This window comes from Vespa mandarinia, chromosome 1 (genome assembly GCF_050613455.1).
Source record: "Vespa mandarinia isolate Hongniang chromosome 1, ASM5061345v1, whole genome shotgun sequence".
Classification (NCBI taxonomy): Eukaryota; Metazoa; Arthropoda; class Insecta; order Hymenoptera; family Vespidae; genus Vespa; species Vespa mandarinia.
Genome location: NC_140810.1, coordinates 16,300,001 through 16,318,269, shown reverse-complemented (window position 1 = coordinate 16,318,269; position 18,269 = coordinate 16,300,001). Strand labels below are relative to the sequence as shown.

The 18,269-nt window shown below is 28.1% G+C and overlaps 4 protein-coding genes across 10 annotated transcripts in view; 2 read left to right on the top strand and 2 right to left on the bottom strand.

Moving 5' to 3' along the window:
- The first annotated feature begins 130 nt into the window (after positions 1 to 130).
- Positions 131 to 12,744, top strand: LOC118443843 (serine/threonine-protein kinase ATR). The gene is made up of 38 exons (XM_035871403.2): positions 131 to 408; positions 568 to 764; positions 842 to 1,012; positions 1,088 to 1,245; positions 1,338 to 1,487; positions 1,571 to 1,769; positions 1,865 to 2,004; positions 2,087 to 2,658; positions 2,752 to 2,916; positions 2,998 to 3,495; positions 3,582 to 3,759; positions 3,834 to 4,079; positions 4,165 to 4,281; positions 4,382 to 4,504; positions 4,591 to 4,838; positions 4,914 to 5,132; positions 5,208 to 5,379; positions 5,460 to 5,711; positions 5,808 to 5,968; positions 6,031 to 6,191; positions 6,268 to 6,546; positions 6,633 to 6,778; positions 6,854 to 6,970; positions 7,055 to 7,194; positions 7,258 to 7,482; positions 7,596 to 7,856; positions 7,951 to 8,176; positions 8,286 to 8,470; positions 8,548 to 8,747; positions 8,830 to 9,002; positions 9,082 to 9,225; positions 9,342 to 9,499; positions 9,610 to 9,841; positions 9,909 to 10,047; positions 10,122 to 10,236; positions 10,357 to 10,510; positions 10,616 to 10,852; positions 10,969 to 12,744. Exons 1-38 carry the CDS (start codon positions 365 to 367, stop codon positions 11,149 to 11,151), a joined length of 7,485 nt encoding a protein of 2,494 aa, XP_035727296.1. The 5' UTR covers positions 131 to 364; the 3' UTR covers positions 11,152 to 12,744.
- Positions 11,369 to 13,103, bottom strand: LOC118443863 (odorant receptor 13a-like). The gene is made up of 8 exons (XM_085657275.1): positions 12,916 to 13,103; positions 12,650 to 12,805; positions 12,371 to 12,558; positions 12,139 to 12,287; positions 11,953 to 12,053; positions 11,790 to 11,889; positions 11,597 to 11,704; positions 11,369 to 11,533 (listed from the first exon to the last, which is right to left on the bottom strand). Exons 1-8 carry the CDS (start codon positions 13,089 to 13,091, stop codon positions 11,372 to 11,374), a joined length of 1,140 nt encoding a protein of 379 aa, XP_085513401.1. The 5' UTR covers positions 13,092 to 13,103; the 3' UTR covers positions 11,369 to 11,371.
- A 647-nt stretch (positions 13,104 to 13,750) lies between these two features.
- Positions 13,751 to 17,475, bottom strand: Bap55 (Brahma associated protein 55kD). Of its 3 annotated transcripts, none has more exons than XM_085657271.1 (6): positions 17,340 to 17,475; positions 15,253 to 15,597; positions 14,828 to 15,157; positions 14,499 to 14,750; positions 14,237 to 14,434; positions 13,751 to 14,148 (listed from the first exon to the last, which is right to left on the bottom strand). In XM_085657271.1, the coding sequence occupies exons 2-6, from the start codon at positions 15,577 to 15,579 to the stop codon at positions 13,933 to 13,935; spliced, it is 1,323 nt and encodes a 440-aa protein (XP_085513397.1). In that variant the 5' UTR covers positions 15,580 to 15,597; positions 17,340 to 17,475; the 3' UTR covers positions 13,751 to 13,932. The 3 variants fall into 3 exon arrangements, with proteins under 3 accessions (XP_085513397.1, XP_085513395.1, XP_035727308.1); XM_085657269.1 differs by lacking the exon at positions 17,340 to 17,475 and adding an exon at positions 15,821 to 16,032 and having other exon boundaries at positions 15,253 to 15,698; XM_035871415.2 differs by lacking the exon at positions 17,340 to 17,475 and adding an exon at positions 15,821 to 16,024 and having other exon boundaries at positions 13,757 to 14,148.
- The window catches only part of fra (neogenin protein frazzled), a 29,210-nt gene continuing 27,260 nt past the window's right edge, over positions 16,320 to 18,269 (top strand). For 2 of the 5 annotated variants that reach the window (XM_035871413.2, XM_035871412.2), the window contains exon 1: positions 16,320 to 16,799. In XM_035871413.2, coding sequence (XP_035727306.1) covers positions 16,745 to 16,799 — 55 coding nt within the window. In that variant the 5' untranslated portion in view covers positions 16,320 to 16,744. The remainder of the gene's footprint in view (positions 16,800 to 18,269) is intronic. The other 3 variants (XM_035871410.2, XM_035871405.2, XM_085657224.1) reach the window with 2 other exon arrangements.

The following is an 18,269-nucleotide window of genomic DNA, read 5'->3' as shown; positions in this document are numbered from 1 at the left end:
TCTATTTGTATATTATAGATACATATATATATATATACATATATATATATATATATATATATATATATATATTTAAGTGGATCTTGATAAATAGTGTTATAGATGTCGCTCCTGTGCGATTATTTTTGAATAACCGCGAAAAACATTCCTAACGAACGAACCTGTTCAATCTTATTCATTTACGACAAAAGTATTGAGTTTTATAAAGTTATAAGTCAATTTATTAATTTATAGGCTGTATTATAATGAAGCTCTTAACGCTTAATTCGATGTCTTAAAATTATGTGAAATGATTAATTGCAATTTACACAAATTGCAACCTAATTTCATTACTATTGTGTATAAAAATGAAATATAACGTACGATGGATGAAGATGATAGTTTACCGGAATATCAAGAAAATACTAGGTAATATATTCATAATTATTTGCAATAAAAATAATAATAATAATAATAATAATAATAATAATAATAATAATAATAATAATAATTAGCTTTTCTTTTTACAACTTTTTACAAATCATATAACCAATTTGATCTATCGTATTTACACAAATGATTTTATAGCGTTGCAGAATCATTATGGAAATTTATTCATTGTCCAGTGACTACAATTTTCTCAGATTACAAAAGTGTAACAGCCGAACAAATTCTATGCTCTCTACTAGAATCAATTCTTAAAAGTTCATTGAATTTAAGGAATGTTTTAATTCCTCCTTACAATGTGATTCCATATGATGACAACTTATATGTACAATATGAAGGTAATTAAATATATTTATATATGTTATTAACTTGAAATATATTGACCATATTTTCATTACATCATTTTATTTTCCAGCATTTACAACATGGCTTTTTGGAGCAATGTTTTATATAATAGGGAATCCATTAAGCAATGATGTCCTTATGAAAAGTATAGAAGTACAAGCATGTATGCTTAGAATATTATCGGCACATCATAGTATTACATTTACAAAAATAAGCATGATATATTTATCTATACTTGAAGGTATTTATTAACAACTTTTATTACAGTTATATAACAATATAGTTTGTCTTTTATTTCTACTTATTCTTCATGCAGAACTAAACGGATTCTATGTACATGCTAAAGAAAATGATGAAATAATACTGCGTAATTTTATAATAATTGATAATTGTATACCAGACTTAGATCTTTCAACATACCCAGTAACTTTGAAAATTAATTTTGTTACATCTGTACAGAGATCTATATTGGAGGTAATTTAAATTATAATATATCGCATATAATAAATAAATTAGTCTCTTTATTTTTGTATATTTTTATGTTCATGTGAATTTCTACTATATAGATTATTAATAAATCAGGAATATCTACATGGGATCAAGAAAAACTTGGGAATATTTTTATAGGAACTATCGTAAGATCTGCTCCAGATATAAAATTAAATATCTTAGAACTTTCTCCACAACTTATAGAAATTTGTAATTCAACAAATCAAGTATGTAACTTTAATTATTTAATATCTATATGAATTCATATATGTCTTGCATCAATTTAATCTAAAAATGTATGTTTTTTAAGTATGCATCAACATTAATTATTTATACTACTGAAATTATAAAAACTATTCCAATATGGATAAATTATGGACAATTGACAATTGAAGCTCTCAATCAATATATTAAAACGTTATTACAACTTATTCATATGTTAGTAGCATCAACAAATCTTACTACTTTGTGCTTTGAAATAATTAATCTTTTAGAGCATGAATTCATATGTGAGTTTTTATTAAATTTAAATATATATAGTTTAATACATATTATTACTCATTACTTTACATTGTTACTTATTTATTATTATTTTTACAATCAGTGGCTGAAGTGGAACAGGAAGCACTAAAACCATTGAAAATAGAAATTTGTCAAAAAATTAAAGAATATTTAATTTTAGAACCAAGATCATGTACTTCTTTTGAAGCTAAAAAGTTTATCAAATATTTTCGCAATTGTCCGGTTAGTAGAATTATCTCTAAAATCCAATATGTTTTATAAATACGATATAGATTTATTATGTATATATATATTTTTTTTTTAGGAATTTATTTCAGTTTTTATGTGTTATATTTACTTTGGAATCAGATACAATGATTCAATAACTAATAATGTAAATTTAGAGGAAGTCAATGAAGCATGGTTTTTGTTTAAACAAGAATTAAATGCTGCCGTGCAAACTAATAGATATAATGATATGTTATACATTTTACATGGTTCTTGCTTGTTACAACACTGGATTATTGAACAAAATATCGATGTTATTTTATATAAAGATGATTTAAATGTTATATTAAAGAAACTAATATACGAACTTAATTTTGGTAAACATGAATTGAAAGAAATTATTTTGAGAAGCATAATGTGTGTAATGATTCATAATGAATCTAACAAAGATTTGATTGAATCAATACTAACATTACCATTTATGAAGAATATAAAAGAAACAGCAGAAATAAATCAAACAGGTATGGAGACTCTCAAATCTCTTAATAATGAAATGAAAGCGAAATGTTTCATGACAATATGTGGACATGGTAAAAAAGAAAATAGATTATATCTAATACGTACATTTATTATAAACAATGAACTTCAACTGGCTATTATAGGTATAAAGTAAGTATTTTATGTAGAAATAAATTCATATATTTAAAATAGAATAGCGTTATATACATTGTTCTTATAATTATATATTTTTGTAATTTGTAGCAGCAGCATTACATTAATGAAAAATTCAAAAATAAAATTAGAAGATATCTCTGAATTTATTTTAAAGCCTGCTTTATTCTCAACCAATGAACTAATTCAAGAGACTTTAGCAAAAACATTAGGTCACATTGCTTGTTTTTTATCAGGTGGCTTTGACGTAGTCAGGTACTGATATTATATAATTTTTTCTTATATTATTATAATATTATTATATATTAAAATAAAATAAATATTTTTTTCTTTCAGGGATATAGCACAGATAATTAGTAACAATATAGAATGTAAATATTGTACTAAAAGTGTAAATAATTTTGATAAAGATAAATATTTAGAATCATGTTTTATAGACAAACAATATGATCAGCTGTTGAGTCAATACTTCAAATTATTAACATCGAGATCTCCTAAAGTGCGTTTAAGTTTATCGAAAAATTTTATGTCTTTTACAAAGCATATGAAATCATTTAGCAGCAATACAATAACACAGCTTTGGTTGCCTTATATGCAAGATGAAAATGTAGAAATAAGATCAAACTTCGCCATAACAATAGGACAAGTATTAAATATTCGAATTGATATATTGAAGAGAACTGGAGAATGCTTATTAGATAGGATACCAACAGAGTTAGAAAAATTCGTGGATTTTGTGATTAATTTTATGGTTGAAACATTAATCGTTGCACTAGATACTTCCAATTATTGTTTACATAATACATTACTTAATGCTGCAAAAAACTTTGCATGGTATAGAACTAAATACAATTTGAATCTATAAAAATCAATAAGTGTAACATAATTTTATTATTAATAATTTATATTTATGATTTTAGTGTTCCATTATACGTGACAGAAAGAAGAATTATTAATTTACTTTTTGTTACTATACTTCATCCAAATTCATCACCTGCAAATGTGGCTTCTGCTGTAGTTATTTATCAAGATATCGCTTCTTTTCTTAATATAACACCGAAGATGCTGTACATTAGATACAAAAAATTTTTTCTCACAGTAATAACATTATTAAAATATAAGTTTCTATATATTCAATCTTTATTACAATATTTATATGAATATTTTTATAGTTAATAATGCAACGAGCAGTTTTTAATTACCTTGAGAATTCTTATAATATTGCAACTTCAGTACATCGCGTTGCTAAATGCGTTGGGTATCATGGATCACGTGAATTACTAAGGAAAGATGGTTATCATGCAGTATGTTACTTACTTTCTCTTATACTTCAAACACCAAAAGTAATTTGTCTTTTACAAGATATGGCCGAATTATTGTCTGTAGACGAGAAACAAATGTTGATTGAATATTTTCCAGTATGTAAAATATCACATAAATATTTAAATCTTTTTAAAAGCTTCTCTGATATAAAACTTATGTATATTATTGTATTGTGTTTAGCATATTTGCAGTTATTCATTTCTAAATCTGCCATTGAGTACTGGAATAGAATGTTTAAAATATGTATCAAAATTGACTAAAATCAGCATTTCAGAATTAACAAGGGATTCTTTTGTGGTAAGAAATACTTTTGTAATATTATTAATATTCTTCTTTCATGAATGTATTTCATGAATGTATTTTCATGAATGTTCATTTATTTTCATATTAAAAATAGGGTATATTTGAAGATTTGATGTTAAAATTTTATGAGTCACCTGAAAAAATTATTGGCTTTTTACGTATAATATCAGACTATGATGGCACTACAAGACCAGATTTTAGTACACATGAAAGAATAGTAAGTAATTTTATTTTTATATTATTAAGTAAATGAATGAATATTATTTTACATAATATGTAAATTTATTTATTATTTTGCATTAGGTCGCTTACCTGAAACTGAGACTACATGGTATATTAGTCAAATATGACGTCAATCTTGGTCCTAAATCAGATGAATATACTCAAAAATGTGCATTGGCTTCATTATCGACATTAATGCGATACATGGGTGCAGAGCATGTTGCGCCACTTAGGTATAAAATTTTAGCAACATTGCGCGTTTCATTAGGATTTAAAAGACCTACCTTTGGACCCTTAGTATGTGATGCATGGGATGCCTTTATTCACAAGTATGTTTATAATAATTAATGAACTATTAATTAAATATAATTATTTGCAATTTAAATAATAATTTTTAATTTTAGTATGCCAATGGAAGATCTTGGCCCATTATTACCAACTATATGTGTTTCTATGATACCATTATTAGAAAATTATTCTATAAAAGTAAATGAAATGTTAGAATTTTTATTTCATGAAAACAATAACATTTCAAAATTTATATCGGATTTGTTTTTTATTGATGATATGAAAGTTTCAAGTCATATATCAGCTATTGTTAAAAAACATATTTTAGAAGCACAGTAAGTAATATATATTTATTTATCTGCTTAATAAAAAAGAAACAATTTTTGTTCAAAGCCCTTTCTGAATTTTAGACCATGCGAATTTGGTAAAAATCTGAAATTATGGCTTAAACGAATTACTCACGAAACGGATGAAGTTCGTATGAGGGCATTGGTATATCTGCAGAAATTTTTGGCAGAACATAGAATAGAACTTAATAAAATGATATTAAGCGATACAGATGTACATCCATTAATTGTTGAGGTATATTAATTTCTAGTTCTATGATATTACTTAACAAATAAGTAAACCAAATGATGGGAATAAATTTTTCTCTTATAAAGCTTTTAGATACTTTACTTATGGGATGTCAAGAAAAGGATGATAATATTCGTATTTTATATGGAGAATGTCTTGGGGAATTAGGTGCTATTGAACCAAGTCTTCTTCCTCGAAGAATTATTTCCAGGGAAGATAGTAAATTCATATTTGATATGAATGAAGAATTTGCTTGTGCAATGCTTTTTGAAAATGTTCGTGCTTTCCAAATGCAAAACAGTACTCAGAGTATGGATTGTTTTTCACTTGCTATACAGGTATGTAAATTATTATTAAACAACTATTATTATTAATAATTAAAAACAATTATTATTAATAATTACCAAATTCGGAAATTTACATTATATTTTTAGGAAATATTAAAAGCATACGATATAAGACCAGAAGGTAAAAACAGTGAATTATGGAATAATTTACCTTTAACAACGCAACAAATAATCTTTCCTTTTCTAACATCGCATTATAAAATAACAGTAGTAAACGACATTATCGAATTTCCTCATCCTGTTTATGGGTACGTCTATATCGGATAAATAACTGTATAGCTAAAATAAATAATTAAAATATTTCTTATAGCTCTGAAGCAGGATCTTCTGTGGGAAAGTGGGCATATAATTGGCTATGTAGTATGTCAAATAATTTAAATCATGAAACCTTAAGTAACGTCTTACATGCTTGTAGACCAGCATTCAAGCGTGATATAAAAACAATGATATTTGCTCTACCTCATATAGTCTGTGAGTTATGTGATATCTTTATATTTGTGATCGTTTATTATACCATATATATAATTGGATATATTTTTTCTATTAGCTTACATAGTTTCAAATGAAACGGAAGAAATACATAATAAATTGAGAGAAGAAATATTAGCTGTAATTAATGTTAGAATACAGCCTACTCTTGATCAGGAACTTGTTAACTATCGGCCTCTTCGATACGACTACAGTACGAAAATAGATGATAAACGAATTTCTGATGAAGCTAGACGTACGCGTTGTTCTCAAATTGTATTTTCGATATTGGATCATCTACAACGATGGCTTAGAGAACGAAGATTATTTCAGGATGAAAAATTTAAATCAGTAGAAAGTAAGAATGATTTAATATAACAGAAAGTATATATTTTTACAGAATTTAAATAAATATTAAATTATTTAATATTTTCATTGAAATAGCATTCTGTTCGAAACTGGATACTTTAGTGATAGCAGAAGGTTGCTATCAATCACACGAATATCATCGTGCTTTAATGTACTTGGAACAACATATGGCTTCTAGTGGTAAAGGATTATCAGAAACAACAGAAGGGGGATTACTTGCAGTAAATAAATTATTGCATTTTTCTATATCAAAAGATTTTCATTGTACGCAATAATTTATATCCTTTTTATTATAGAAAATATATGCTCAACTTGATGAGCCAGATGGAGTTTCTGGTATTCTAGCAACTCAAGATCAAACACCCACATTACAACAATTGGTATTAGCACATGAAGTTAGTGGACAATTGCAGGTATAACAAATATTTTTATTGTATGCGTGCATGCGTACATATGTACGTGCGTGCGTGCATATTATATGATATTTTAATTTAAAGGATGCAGCTACATGCTACGAAAGACTTGCGCAAAAGGAAGTTGTTAAATCTAAATATTTACAAGGTATGATCCATTGTTACTTGGGTCTTGATCAGCCTTTTACAGCAAAAAATATTACAGAGGGTATATTAAGCAGCAGGTAATAAAATTGAAAGATATGATGTAATTTACAGATATATTATATTTTTTTTTATTATAATAGGCCTGAATTAGAGCCATTGATAATTGATAATGAACCTTTTTGGAGACTTGCTCAAGTCACTCATCTCGACAATGCATCACAAAAAAATATAAAGGACATGTTGTTGGAAGATTTTGAACGAGGAATTAAGCCAGATTTTTCTATTATAAAAAAAAAATTATTATCGCTGTTAGAAGTTGCTTCACGTCCAGGAGGATATCAACAAACGTATTCATGTATTATGAAGTAAGTCTTTTGAATATCTAATTGCATCAAAATAGTATTTTTCTTAAAATCTTTTAATCTTTTTATTTTATTTTTTTTTTTTATTTTTTTATTTTTTTTTTTATTTTTTTTAGATTACATGTACTTAATGAATTCGATAAAGCAGCTTCTTTGATGATGACTGATGTAAAACAAGTTCCATTGATATTGGAAGAATGGGATAAACGTGGTCAACTTATACGAACATCACGCGGAATAGAATTTGTTCTTGGTATGCGCAGAGCCACATTAGATTTAGCTGTAAAATTACAGGCTAAAACGAGTGGTACAGAAAATCTAGAGCTTAAACGAGAAATTGGCAAAATTTGGTTGAAGAGTGCAAAAATTGCTAGAAAGTATATTTCATTTGATAAGCGCAAATATATTTTTTTTCGTTAAAATATTATATATTTCTTCTTTAACATCGAACATTATCTTTTTCTTTTTTAGGGCTGGCTTACATCAACAATCATATATGTACATTTTGTCTGCTGGTGATTCTTGTCCATCTCAAGAACTATACATAGAACAAGCTCAATTATATTGGCAAAAAGGATGTCAAGAAGAAGCTTTCACAACTTTAAAACGATGTTTTTCAAATTGCTTCAAACCATCTTCTTTTTATAAACAGATGCCGCCAGGAGAATGTGTTGAAGAAAGAAAGCAATGTGCCAAGGTTTTTAGATTATAAAAAATGAAAAAAGAAAAAAAAAATAATGAATACTATATATTAAAAGAAATATTATATCTCATTCTTTTGTATAATAACGTATCATTATTTTCAGGCAAAACTTCTCTTTGCTAAATATAATGATGAAACACTTAATGTGGATACAGATGTTAGTATTTGCAATTATAAGGAAGCTATTGAAGTTTGGAGAGCATGGGAAAAAAGTTTACTTGCTTGTGCTCAATATTACGAATCTGTTGTTAATAGAATGTCTGATGAAGAAAAAGACATAAAAGGACGGTAAGATAATATAATAACCATAATATAATATTATCTTATATACGTATATTGAAGATTATCAAATGTTATTGTTTTAGAGAATTACAAGTCCATATGATGAATTATTATGGTAAATCACTTCAGTATGGTTGCAAATACATTCATCAGTCAATGCCTAAAATGTTAACTATTTGGTTAGACTTTGCTTCACGTGTAGCTACTCGTAGTAGTCAATATGGACAAGTCGAGAATGATAAGTTACGTCAAGATTGTTTATTAAAGATGACTAAAATTATGGGTAATGATAATAATTTATAATAAGAAAAATAGTAACGCGAGGACAACGTAATATTATTTTTTCTTTTTTATTTATCTTGTAGATGCATATCAAGAAAGATTACCAATATTTATGTGGCTCACAGCATTTAGTCAACTTGTATCTAGAATTTGTCATCCTTCTGTAGAAGTTCAAAAAACACTTTGTACTCTTTTGGTTAAATTAATTGTCGCGTATCCACAACATTGTTTATGGATGATGGCCTCGGTTATTAATGTAATTATATGACAATTCTCATTATTATTCTAAAAAATTATTTTTACTCTTATATAAAAATTATATTATTTGAAAATAGTCTTCATATCCTATACGACAAAGAAGATGCCAAGAAATTTTAAATCATTCCCAATTGAAAACACTAGAAATGACTAAACTTATCAAGGATTTTAATAAACTTTGGGAAAAATTAATTGAGCTGTCTAATAAAAATATACCTGATGTAAGTTTAGAATATTGAAATATATATATATATTTAATATTATGATAATTTTTTAATAATAATAACACACGCTCACACACACACACACACATAAAATATTATTTATTGATTAACAGGGAATAATGAACACAACAGTTAGTCAATTATCACGAAATTTACCACGAATGTTTTCAAATACAGATTTTAGTCCGATTATGATCCCGGCAACGAAATTTCGGCAATTTATTTTACCTTCTAAAGATACTTCTGTCGAGCATCATCATCCATTTTCTTCGTAAGTATATGTAATATAGGAAAAGATTGTACTGTTATGTATTAAAAGTAAAGATGTAAAGATTGTATGTAAAGACTGGATTTATACTTTTTATATTTATTTGAATATAGAGAATGTGTCCACATTGCGGGAATAGAGGAAAAGGTTGTTGTTATGCAATCTCTTCAAAGACCACGTCGTATTGAATTGAAAGGATCGGATGGTAAAAATTATCTTTTCATGTGCAAACCGAAAGATGATTTAAGAAGAGATTTCAGACTGATGGAATTTAATGATATTGTAAATAAGTATCTTCAAAAAGATCCAGAATCACGACAGAGAAGACTTTATATAAGAACCTATGTAAGTATAATATATTATTTGGAAATGATAAATAATGACTATTTATAATTTTCATTATTATTAACAGAGTGTTGTACCGCTAAATGAAGAGTGTGGTTTTATTGAGTGGGTACCCAATTTAGTTGGTTTTCGTCCTATTCTTATTAACTTATATAGAGAAAGGGGTATAGCTGTTACAAGTAGAGAATTAAAATCTCTTTTGTGTTGTAAGTAATCGAAATAAAATTTGTATATACATTTTTATATACATTTTAATTGAATATTTCATATGTGGTTTTAGCTTTAAAAGATCCATTAGAAAAGAAGAGATATATATTTCTTAATAAATTACTACCACGTCATCCTCCAGTTCTCGGAGATTGGTTTCGTCTCACATTTCCTGATCCTTATGGATGGTAGAGTGCAATTATATTTATATTTCGCTTAACTTTATTGTACTTCTTTTAATAGTTAATGCTTGAAATTGCGTAATTTTTTTTTTTTTTTTTTTTTTTTTTTTTTTTTTTTTTTAATAGGTACGAGGCTCGTACTGCATATATTAGGACTACTGCTGTTATGTCAATGGTAGGATATATTCTTGGACTTGGAGATCGTCACGGAGAAAACATATTATTTGACTCTAAATGTGGTGATTGTGTTCACGTTGATTTTAGTTGTTTATTTAATCGGGTAAATAATCGTATCATATATATATATATATATATATATATAATATGCATATATCATTCTATTCGATAAATTTTTCAAAGATATATTTTCTATATATATTTTTAGGGTGAACTATTAGATTGGCCAGAAAGAGTACCTTTTCGTTTAACACATAATATGGTCGATGCTATGGGTCCATTAAAAGTAGAAGGTCCATTTAGACGTGCCTGTCAAATAACTATGAGAGTCTTAAGGCAACGATCGAGTACGTTATTAAGTGTACTTACTCCGTTTGTATATGATCCATTAGTTAGCTGGAATAAGAATCAAGTAGGAGAAGCTGGAGAGAAAACTAACGAAAAGGTATTTGCATTTTAAAGTTCTTTTTTAAAAATATTACTTATTATTATAAAGAACAAATAATTAATTTTGTTTTTTTTTTCTTATTTCTTCTTTTTTTCTTTTTTTCTTTTTTTTAGGCAGTAGAACATATAAAAAATATTGAACAACGTTTAAAAGGTTTAGTCCGTTCTCAAGGAAAAAAATTAGAAAATATTGCTTTAAATCTTAGTGTTGAAGGACAAACTAATCATCTAATTTTAGAAGCTATGAATATAGATAATCTCTGCCAAATGTATTTTGGATGGGGAGCATATATGTAATATTTAACAGTACCTGTGAGTTATTATGTACAAGGCTTTTTATACATTATTATCCTATGCGTTAAAATTCTTAAGAACCATAAAATATGAAAGAGAAGTATTCAAAATCTGTAAATTGTGCAAAAATTCATTAGACGATTAAATTTCAAAGCTGAATAATGTATGTATAAAGAAATATTTTAAGATCATATATGAGAAAACTAAAAAGGCATTTGAAAATTTATACCGCATTAAAATTTTCTAAATGCATCACATAAAATTTTCCAGCTGTTATGTAACTTGGTTTTTGACTCCGTAATATCATCATACATACTTCAGACTTTATTGGAACAGATGTCTGATACCACTCAATGGAATATATAGTTTTACTAACCATAGAACTCTGTTATATGATATAATGACATTTGTAAAAATAATATATACTTTTTTAAGCTTTTTTTATTACCTGATAGATCAGTTGATCACCAGGAAAACAAAACAATAACAATTGAGATAGTGCCATGATTAAATAGGAAAAGTATTTCATTGATTTAGTACCATCTGTTAAACCACTCTACAAATGTATCATAATTGTAATATGTGTAAAAATATTAGTATATATATTTTATAAATAATATATTAATTTTTTTTATACTTACATTACTGACTTGTATGCCTACTAGACAGATTATCAGACTACTAGATATAGTTTGCAAAAATAATATTAGACTAAAATTTTTTTCCATAATTTCGCAAAATCTACAATAATTTGTTTTAATAATATTTACGTGCATGTTTAAATTTATATAAAATGTTAATTACCGAAGGATTATATGATGATACTTAATATTTCGCAATAATTGATATTTTATATTTTTTATAATTTTTTTCGAGCTCTTTCGTTGATACCGAAGTTGATACGCCTAAAATAATTATTACTTGTTTAAGCTAAATTTCTGTATATGTAATTTGTTTTAATATATCACATTAAAATAATCCAAATTATACCAGGTTACAACTTTTATTTATATTATTTAGACTTTTTTGCAATGTTACAAAATGACCACATGTGTGAATTACAGCTGTGGCTATCAAAGTATCTATCGCAAGTAAAAGAAGACCACAAATAGAAGTTGCTATCATCTGAGAGACGTAAACTACCTGTTAATTTTATAAACATATAATTTATTAGAATTGTCCATAATGTTTGATATTATAGTTTTATCTTAATTTATCAAACTTACCTCATAGAGTGGGAATTCATAAAAGGAATCAGGATATAATGCCATAAAAGGAAAATAGTTGGAATTATTTCCAACCATTCCTTTATATTTTAGAATAAATACATCAATCAATGGTAATGTGAAAAATACTACCAAGACATTAAATATTAAAAACAAATATCCTTTTGTAATATTTTTAGCTTGTCTGTAAAAATGGAATGTACATATAATTATAATTTTTACTTTTCATTTGTGCAATATTACTTTTTATCAATTATTTGTATCTAGTTACTTACATTGCATATTTTTCTAGGTTTCTATAAAATAAGTTATTTATTGCAGATTGCCAAAAATCCGTTAATAAGAAATTAATAAGAATTTCCACATTAGAACTATTTACAGTACATACTAGTGTTTTTGACATACCAAGTAATATCATGAGTAATACTGAACTATATAACAATGATATTAATTGATATAAACCATTTTTTTTTAATATCTTTTCAATTTTTAAATTTAATTCTTTCAAATATATCAACTTAAATTTGCTCTTTATACAGACCTGATTTCTAGAACTATATTTAAATCGTTCCAATCTTGATAAATTTGTATTATTTGTGGTATAATAATAGGAAACATGCATAATATACAGAAAAAACTCCTCATTTTATTTTTTGGATAAAATCCAACCATTTGTAAAATTTTCTTATTTATAGATACATAATGTTCAATATCCATTGCAAATTATTAATAATATTTTATTTTGTAGATTGTTTGACAGGCCACTTGATATAAAATTTTGTATTAAATACTTTATACACAAAGTTATTGTTATAGTTTTTTTTTTATTTTAGAAAGGTAGTTTTACAGAATAGCTAAAACAGGATAAATGGAAAGGTCTACTTTTATGTGTGATCATTATTAATACTTGATCATTAATCATGAATAAAATATTTGGTATATACACCCTTTAATAGGGGCCATAAGAAAAATTATATTCTCAGAAATGTTTTGATAATTATTTGATATTTATTTCAAGAGCCTTTTCAAACCTCTATATTCTATATTCTGATAAGTCAGTAAATTAACAAATCAATATGAGAGAGACTTTAGATGAAAAAAATATTGAGAATGATTAATGATTTCCTGGTATCTACAATCACTTAAAAATACCATGTTTTCTTAATAGTTTTCTAGACCTGCCTTGTACTTACATGCAGGGTATATACAGAACAAAAGAATAATTACACTCTATTATAAAAATTGACTTTGATCGAGATACAGCCTCTTTCATGTTTAAAGAAAGTACAAAGGCAAAAGAACTGTGGAATAGAAACTACTATTTAATTGTAAACCACACAGCCTTTTAAGGTAGGTCTTTATAAAAACTTTAATATATTTTGTATACATTAAAATTTATAAAATTCTCGCACATGCATCGTGTATTTGTTATAAATAAAAGAAGTAACTCTATCTTCATTGTTTTTACATCTTTAACCAATGGCTAGGATTAATTGTGCAAAACGTACTGTACAAATACAACTTTATGAAAAAATGAGTAATTACATGTAATACAAATTCAAGGACATTTTCTTTCCACTTGATTTTTACCACTTTCTTCATATTCTTGACTGGATATCCACATTTGTTGAAACGTACCTATCGAAGCTAATATTGAACCTCCAATCCACGCTCCAAATCTTCGTTCTGCACAACCATTTGCACTTATTAATTTTAATCTCATACTGGATGGTATTCTCATAGATAGATCTCTATTAAGACGCTCGGGGAAACCCTTGATAAAAAATAATTCAAATTAAATCATACAAAGAACTTTTTATCCCGGCGATATATCAATGATCTATTAATGAAGACAATTTTACCTGTATAAATGAATTGCCACCAGTAACAACTACACTACCGTAAAGTGCTGGTCTTACATCTACATCGCACATGCCAACACTAGTTGTAACAATATGACCTACACCTAACATAGTATTGCCAACCATTCCACCACGCATTTGAACCATACTAGGATCAAATAATGCTTCTGGTATGCGGAATCGTTCACTTCCAAAATCCTAAAATATCACATAATTCGTTATAATTATTTCAATAATGAATCATTTCATTTCAGAAAATTACCTGATGATAACCAGTGGGAAATTCGTATTGTACAGAGGGTATTGTAGAGACTATTTTTTCATCGTACGGTGTTTCTGAAACTTGTAATACAGTAGCTTGAAAATCCTGAATAAGTTTCTTTACCATGTAATTATGCCAGGATTTAGTAACTTCAGGTAAGCCCTTCTTTTTCACCCATCGTGGTTTATCATGATCTTTTACTACTTCTTTACTGCCCACCATGTAAGAGGGTGACAAATCAATGTCATTGTCCTATTTTTATTTAAGAAAAACAATTATTTCTTTTTCATAATTAATAATATTCAAAAGGAATAAAAGGATTTTTATACCTGCAAAAATTGTCTACATTGCATACTTATATAATCTCCGCCAAGAGGAGATTTTACAATAGCTTGCGTTAATACAAAACCATCTTGAACAGGTACAGCAGAAGTATGAGTTGCACCACTATCAACAACGATACCAGTTGCTCTGCCATTTGCAAATGCAGCTAGTACAGCATTTTTTACAAGAAAATATGCTGGTACATTATATTTTTCAAACATTAATTCAGTTAATTTTTCTCTTTTACTACGCACATTCCATGGAGATTCAGAAAATAATACCGGATGATATTCTGCATCGGATTGAATAACCTTAGAGTATGTATAATCCAATACCTATATAGTAAATAATTGACTTAAAGTTAAATAATTTCATATGCATATGAAATTATACAACAATATACAGTGTATCAAACGTATAGGACTATTACTTTTTCAAAATGATCCCAATCTTCGATCATACCATCCTTCATATAGCTTACAACTTCCATATTTTTACGTGGGACATGAAGAATCGTTGTGTCGATGTAATATTTGGTCCCTGATTGTGTAATATTGCTATCTGGTTTTTTATCATCAATGTCCATAGGTTCGGTTTTGGTAGCTGTACTATTTGCATCTTCTCCTATACCTACCACTGCTGGTATTTCAGCCTTTGGCGTATCCTCCTGAGCATATCCAACTCGCAAAGAATGATGTCCTAAGTCAAATACTAAGGCTCCAATTTCATCTCCTCCGTATAACATTCCTCCTGACATTTTAGTGAGTTATATTACCTTCAATAAAATTATTAATCCTTTTTAAACCTTTTTTTCGTTAAAAATAAAATGAATCAAAACCAATTGATATAATGTGTACATATTTTTCATACACGTCACTACAATCAGAGAAAAATGAAATTTCGAAACATTGTACAATAATGCTTAGTTAATATAATATGTATAATAACTTTGAAAAAAATTCATTATCAGTAAAATATATTTTCGCAGCATGACTCACCGTATATTTCTTTAAAAAAATTAAATCAAACGATACGACAACATAAACGTTGATTTGTCTTTTTTCTCTCGACGCACTGAACATAACCTAAGATTACTATAAGATGCTTACGGTAGCCATGAAGGTCTCATACATCTGAACGAATTTGAACGCAACTCAACAGCCATCTACGCATTTTAATGTTATTTATATAAGACATATAAAAATAATTTTTTTTCCAATTAATATTTTGCATATTGATGTTAAACGAACTAACATAGCTATTTTATTCATAAATAACAAAATTATGATCGTAAGAAAATTTTCTTTTCAATTTATTTTATTTTGATATTACAGAAACAAAAATATGCTATTTCTACAAAACAAAGAATAGATAATAAATATCGAATAATCAATATTTATAAGAATATTATTAAGAAAGTTCAAGTCAAGAAGATAATTTGATTCTAACAAAACTACATTCATCGAATAGACACAAAGAAGAATTCAAATTTAATAGCGGCGCGTGAAATAGTACGATCGTATTGTGGCGTGCCGGCACATGGTGCTTCGATCGCGGTTCGTCCCACAAAATGGCGTCGGCTAGGTCAGATCGTCCGTGGACTCGAGGCAATGCGGAGGTGTACAGACGTCCGTTAGCCATGTTCCGCCGTGATCGTGCCAGAAGCGGATCGTCGTTCGTCTTGCGACAATGGTGAGGTTTAATATCGCGAGATTTGTGATTTTGACACACGTTGGACGATGAGTCCACTCGTTCTAACGAGAAATGTGTACCGTAATCGACAGGACGGGGCAAACGTGTGAATGTGGAGAGATTGCGTGAAAGAAAGTACAACGGGGTGGAAGAGAGAGAGAGAGAGAGAGAGAGAGAGAGAAGAGGAGAGATTTTACACGCGTCGGAGTCTGTGACACCCGCCGTGCCCGATGGAGCCGCATACATTCACCGTCCCGTTGGCTTTGTTGACATTCGTCTTACGAGGTAAAAAAAGAAATATCATATTTTTTTCTCTATCCAAAATTTTTTTATTATAATTATAGATAATCAACCGTCATTTATATACGTTGCTCATCTTTCGATAACATCGTATATTATTGATACGTTTGAGATGCACTTTATATGCACTCGTGTTTTCTTTTTTGTTTTTCTTTTTTTTTCTTTCTTTTTTTTTCTCTCTCTCTCTCCTTCTCCCTCTCTTTTTCTCTTTCGCTCTTGCTTCGATCGCGTCGGATAAAATTCTTTTGACGCGAGAGGAAGGCGAGAAAAGGCGTCTTGTTAAGAGTCCAAAGGAATGACATACGCAATGATACGTTATGTATGCATGTATACATGCACATATTTATGTATAACGTACAAATTATGATAAGCAAATGTCGAATTCAATAAGAAAATAGAGCGAAACTTTGATTGAATCTCATCATCGATTGTAAAATTTAATTAAAGAAAAGAAGCAACACACTTTTGGCATCACTAATTTCTCTCTCTCTTTCTTTTTTTTTCTTTCTCACTTAATCTTCTTACCCTAACTTTTTATACTTGCTTTCCTTGTTTGCGATCATCTCGACGCAATGGTAGGCAAATATTTACGATGCCATTCCGCGATTTTCTGTTTACTAATCTCTTAACTAGGGAGATTACGTTCACTTAGAAGGACGCTTAACTTTCCTCCCCCTCCCCTCCCACCGCACATACACACTTCTTCGTGACTTGGCGAGTGTCGCGAATCGACTCTTTTTTTTTGTTTTTTGTTTTCTTTTTTTCTTCCCCTCCCATTCTTTCTTTCATCCACCAATACACTAGGCATCAACAAGATTTTGCTCCTAACTCCATTTGTGGTTTTCTTGTTTTTATTCGGAAAAAAAGAGCCGCGTTAGATCGTCGATACTGACTGGGATCGAAATGATGCTCGTTGGAGAAGAATAGAAGAGAGTAGTATACAAACATACACGCGCGCACGCGCACACACACAAAGATTTCCTCTCGAAAAACTTTTCTCGATTATACCTAGGCGCTCTTTGTTGCGTTCGCGTAGGACGTGATCGAAAGAGCAAAGCACTCTTCGTTCACCGAAGGTCGTCGGTTAGCTGAGAGAAATCTAAAGTTTTTAAGTGGCATTTATAACGAGTATGTATCTATATATATATGTATGTATATGTATTATATATATATATATGTACGTACATACGTTATATATATAATATATATATATAATATATATATGTATCTATGTACGTGCAACGGTATAATACTTCACCGGTCCATTCTTTAACTATATATTTAATCTCGATCGTTCTAACGGCCAAAGAAGAGCCATTATTCGCTTTATCTCACTTGAAAATTACGTTCGACTTTTAATACAACGAGATGATACTATTACTATACTACTTCGTAGCTTATACGAATGCTTTATGTAATTTGTAAACATGTACGCGCGCGTATTTCTATATTTTC

What these genes read in the sequence shown, in the direction of transcription:
- LOC118443863 (XM_085657275.1), bottom strand. Translation starts at nt 13,091, where the DNA reads ATGGATATTGAACATTATGTATCTATAAATAAGAAAATTTTACAAATG. An exon ending in AACCTAGAAAAATATGCAAT is followed by an intron (nt 12,559 to 12,649) that starts GTAAGTAACTAG and finishes CCATTTTTACAG; the next exon opens with ACAAGCTAAAAATATTACAA. An exon ending in TATCATCATATAATCCTTCG is followed by an intron (nt 11,890 to 11,952) that starts GTAATTAACATT and finishes AAATTATTGTAG; the next exon opens with ATTTTGCGAAATTATGGAAA.
- LOC118443843 (XM_035871403.2), top strand. Translation starts at nt 365, where the DNA reads ATGGATGAAGATGATAGTTTACCGGAATATCAAGAAAATACTAG. An exon ending in CTTATATGTACAATATGAAG is followed by an intron (nt 765 to 841) that starts GTAATTAAATAT and finishes TTTATTTTCCAG; the next exon opens with CATTTACAACATGGCTTTTT. An exon ending in TTTCCTGATCCTTATGGATG is followed by an intron (nt 10,237 to 10,356) that starts GTAGAGTGCAAT and finishes TTTTTTTAATAG; the next exon opens with GTACGAGGCTCGTACTGCAT.
- Bap55 (XM_085657271.1), bottom strand. Translation starts at nt 15,579, where the DNA reads ATGTCAGGAGGAATGTTATACGGAGGAGATGAAATTGGAGCCTTAGTA. An exon ending in ATTGGGATCATTTTGAAAAA is followed by an intron (nt 15,158 to 15,252) that starts GTAATAGTCCTA and finishes TTTACTATATAG; the next exon opens with GTATTGGATTATACATACTC. An exon ending in TTCCCACTGGTTATCATCAG is followed by an intron (nt 14,435 to 14,498) that starts GTAATTTTCTGA and finishes GTGATATTTTAG; the next exon opens with GATTTTGGAAGTGAACGATT.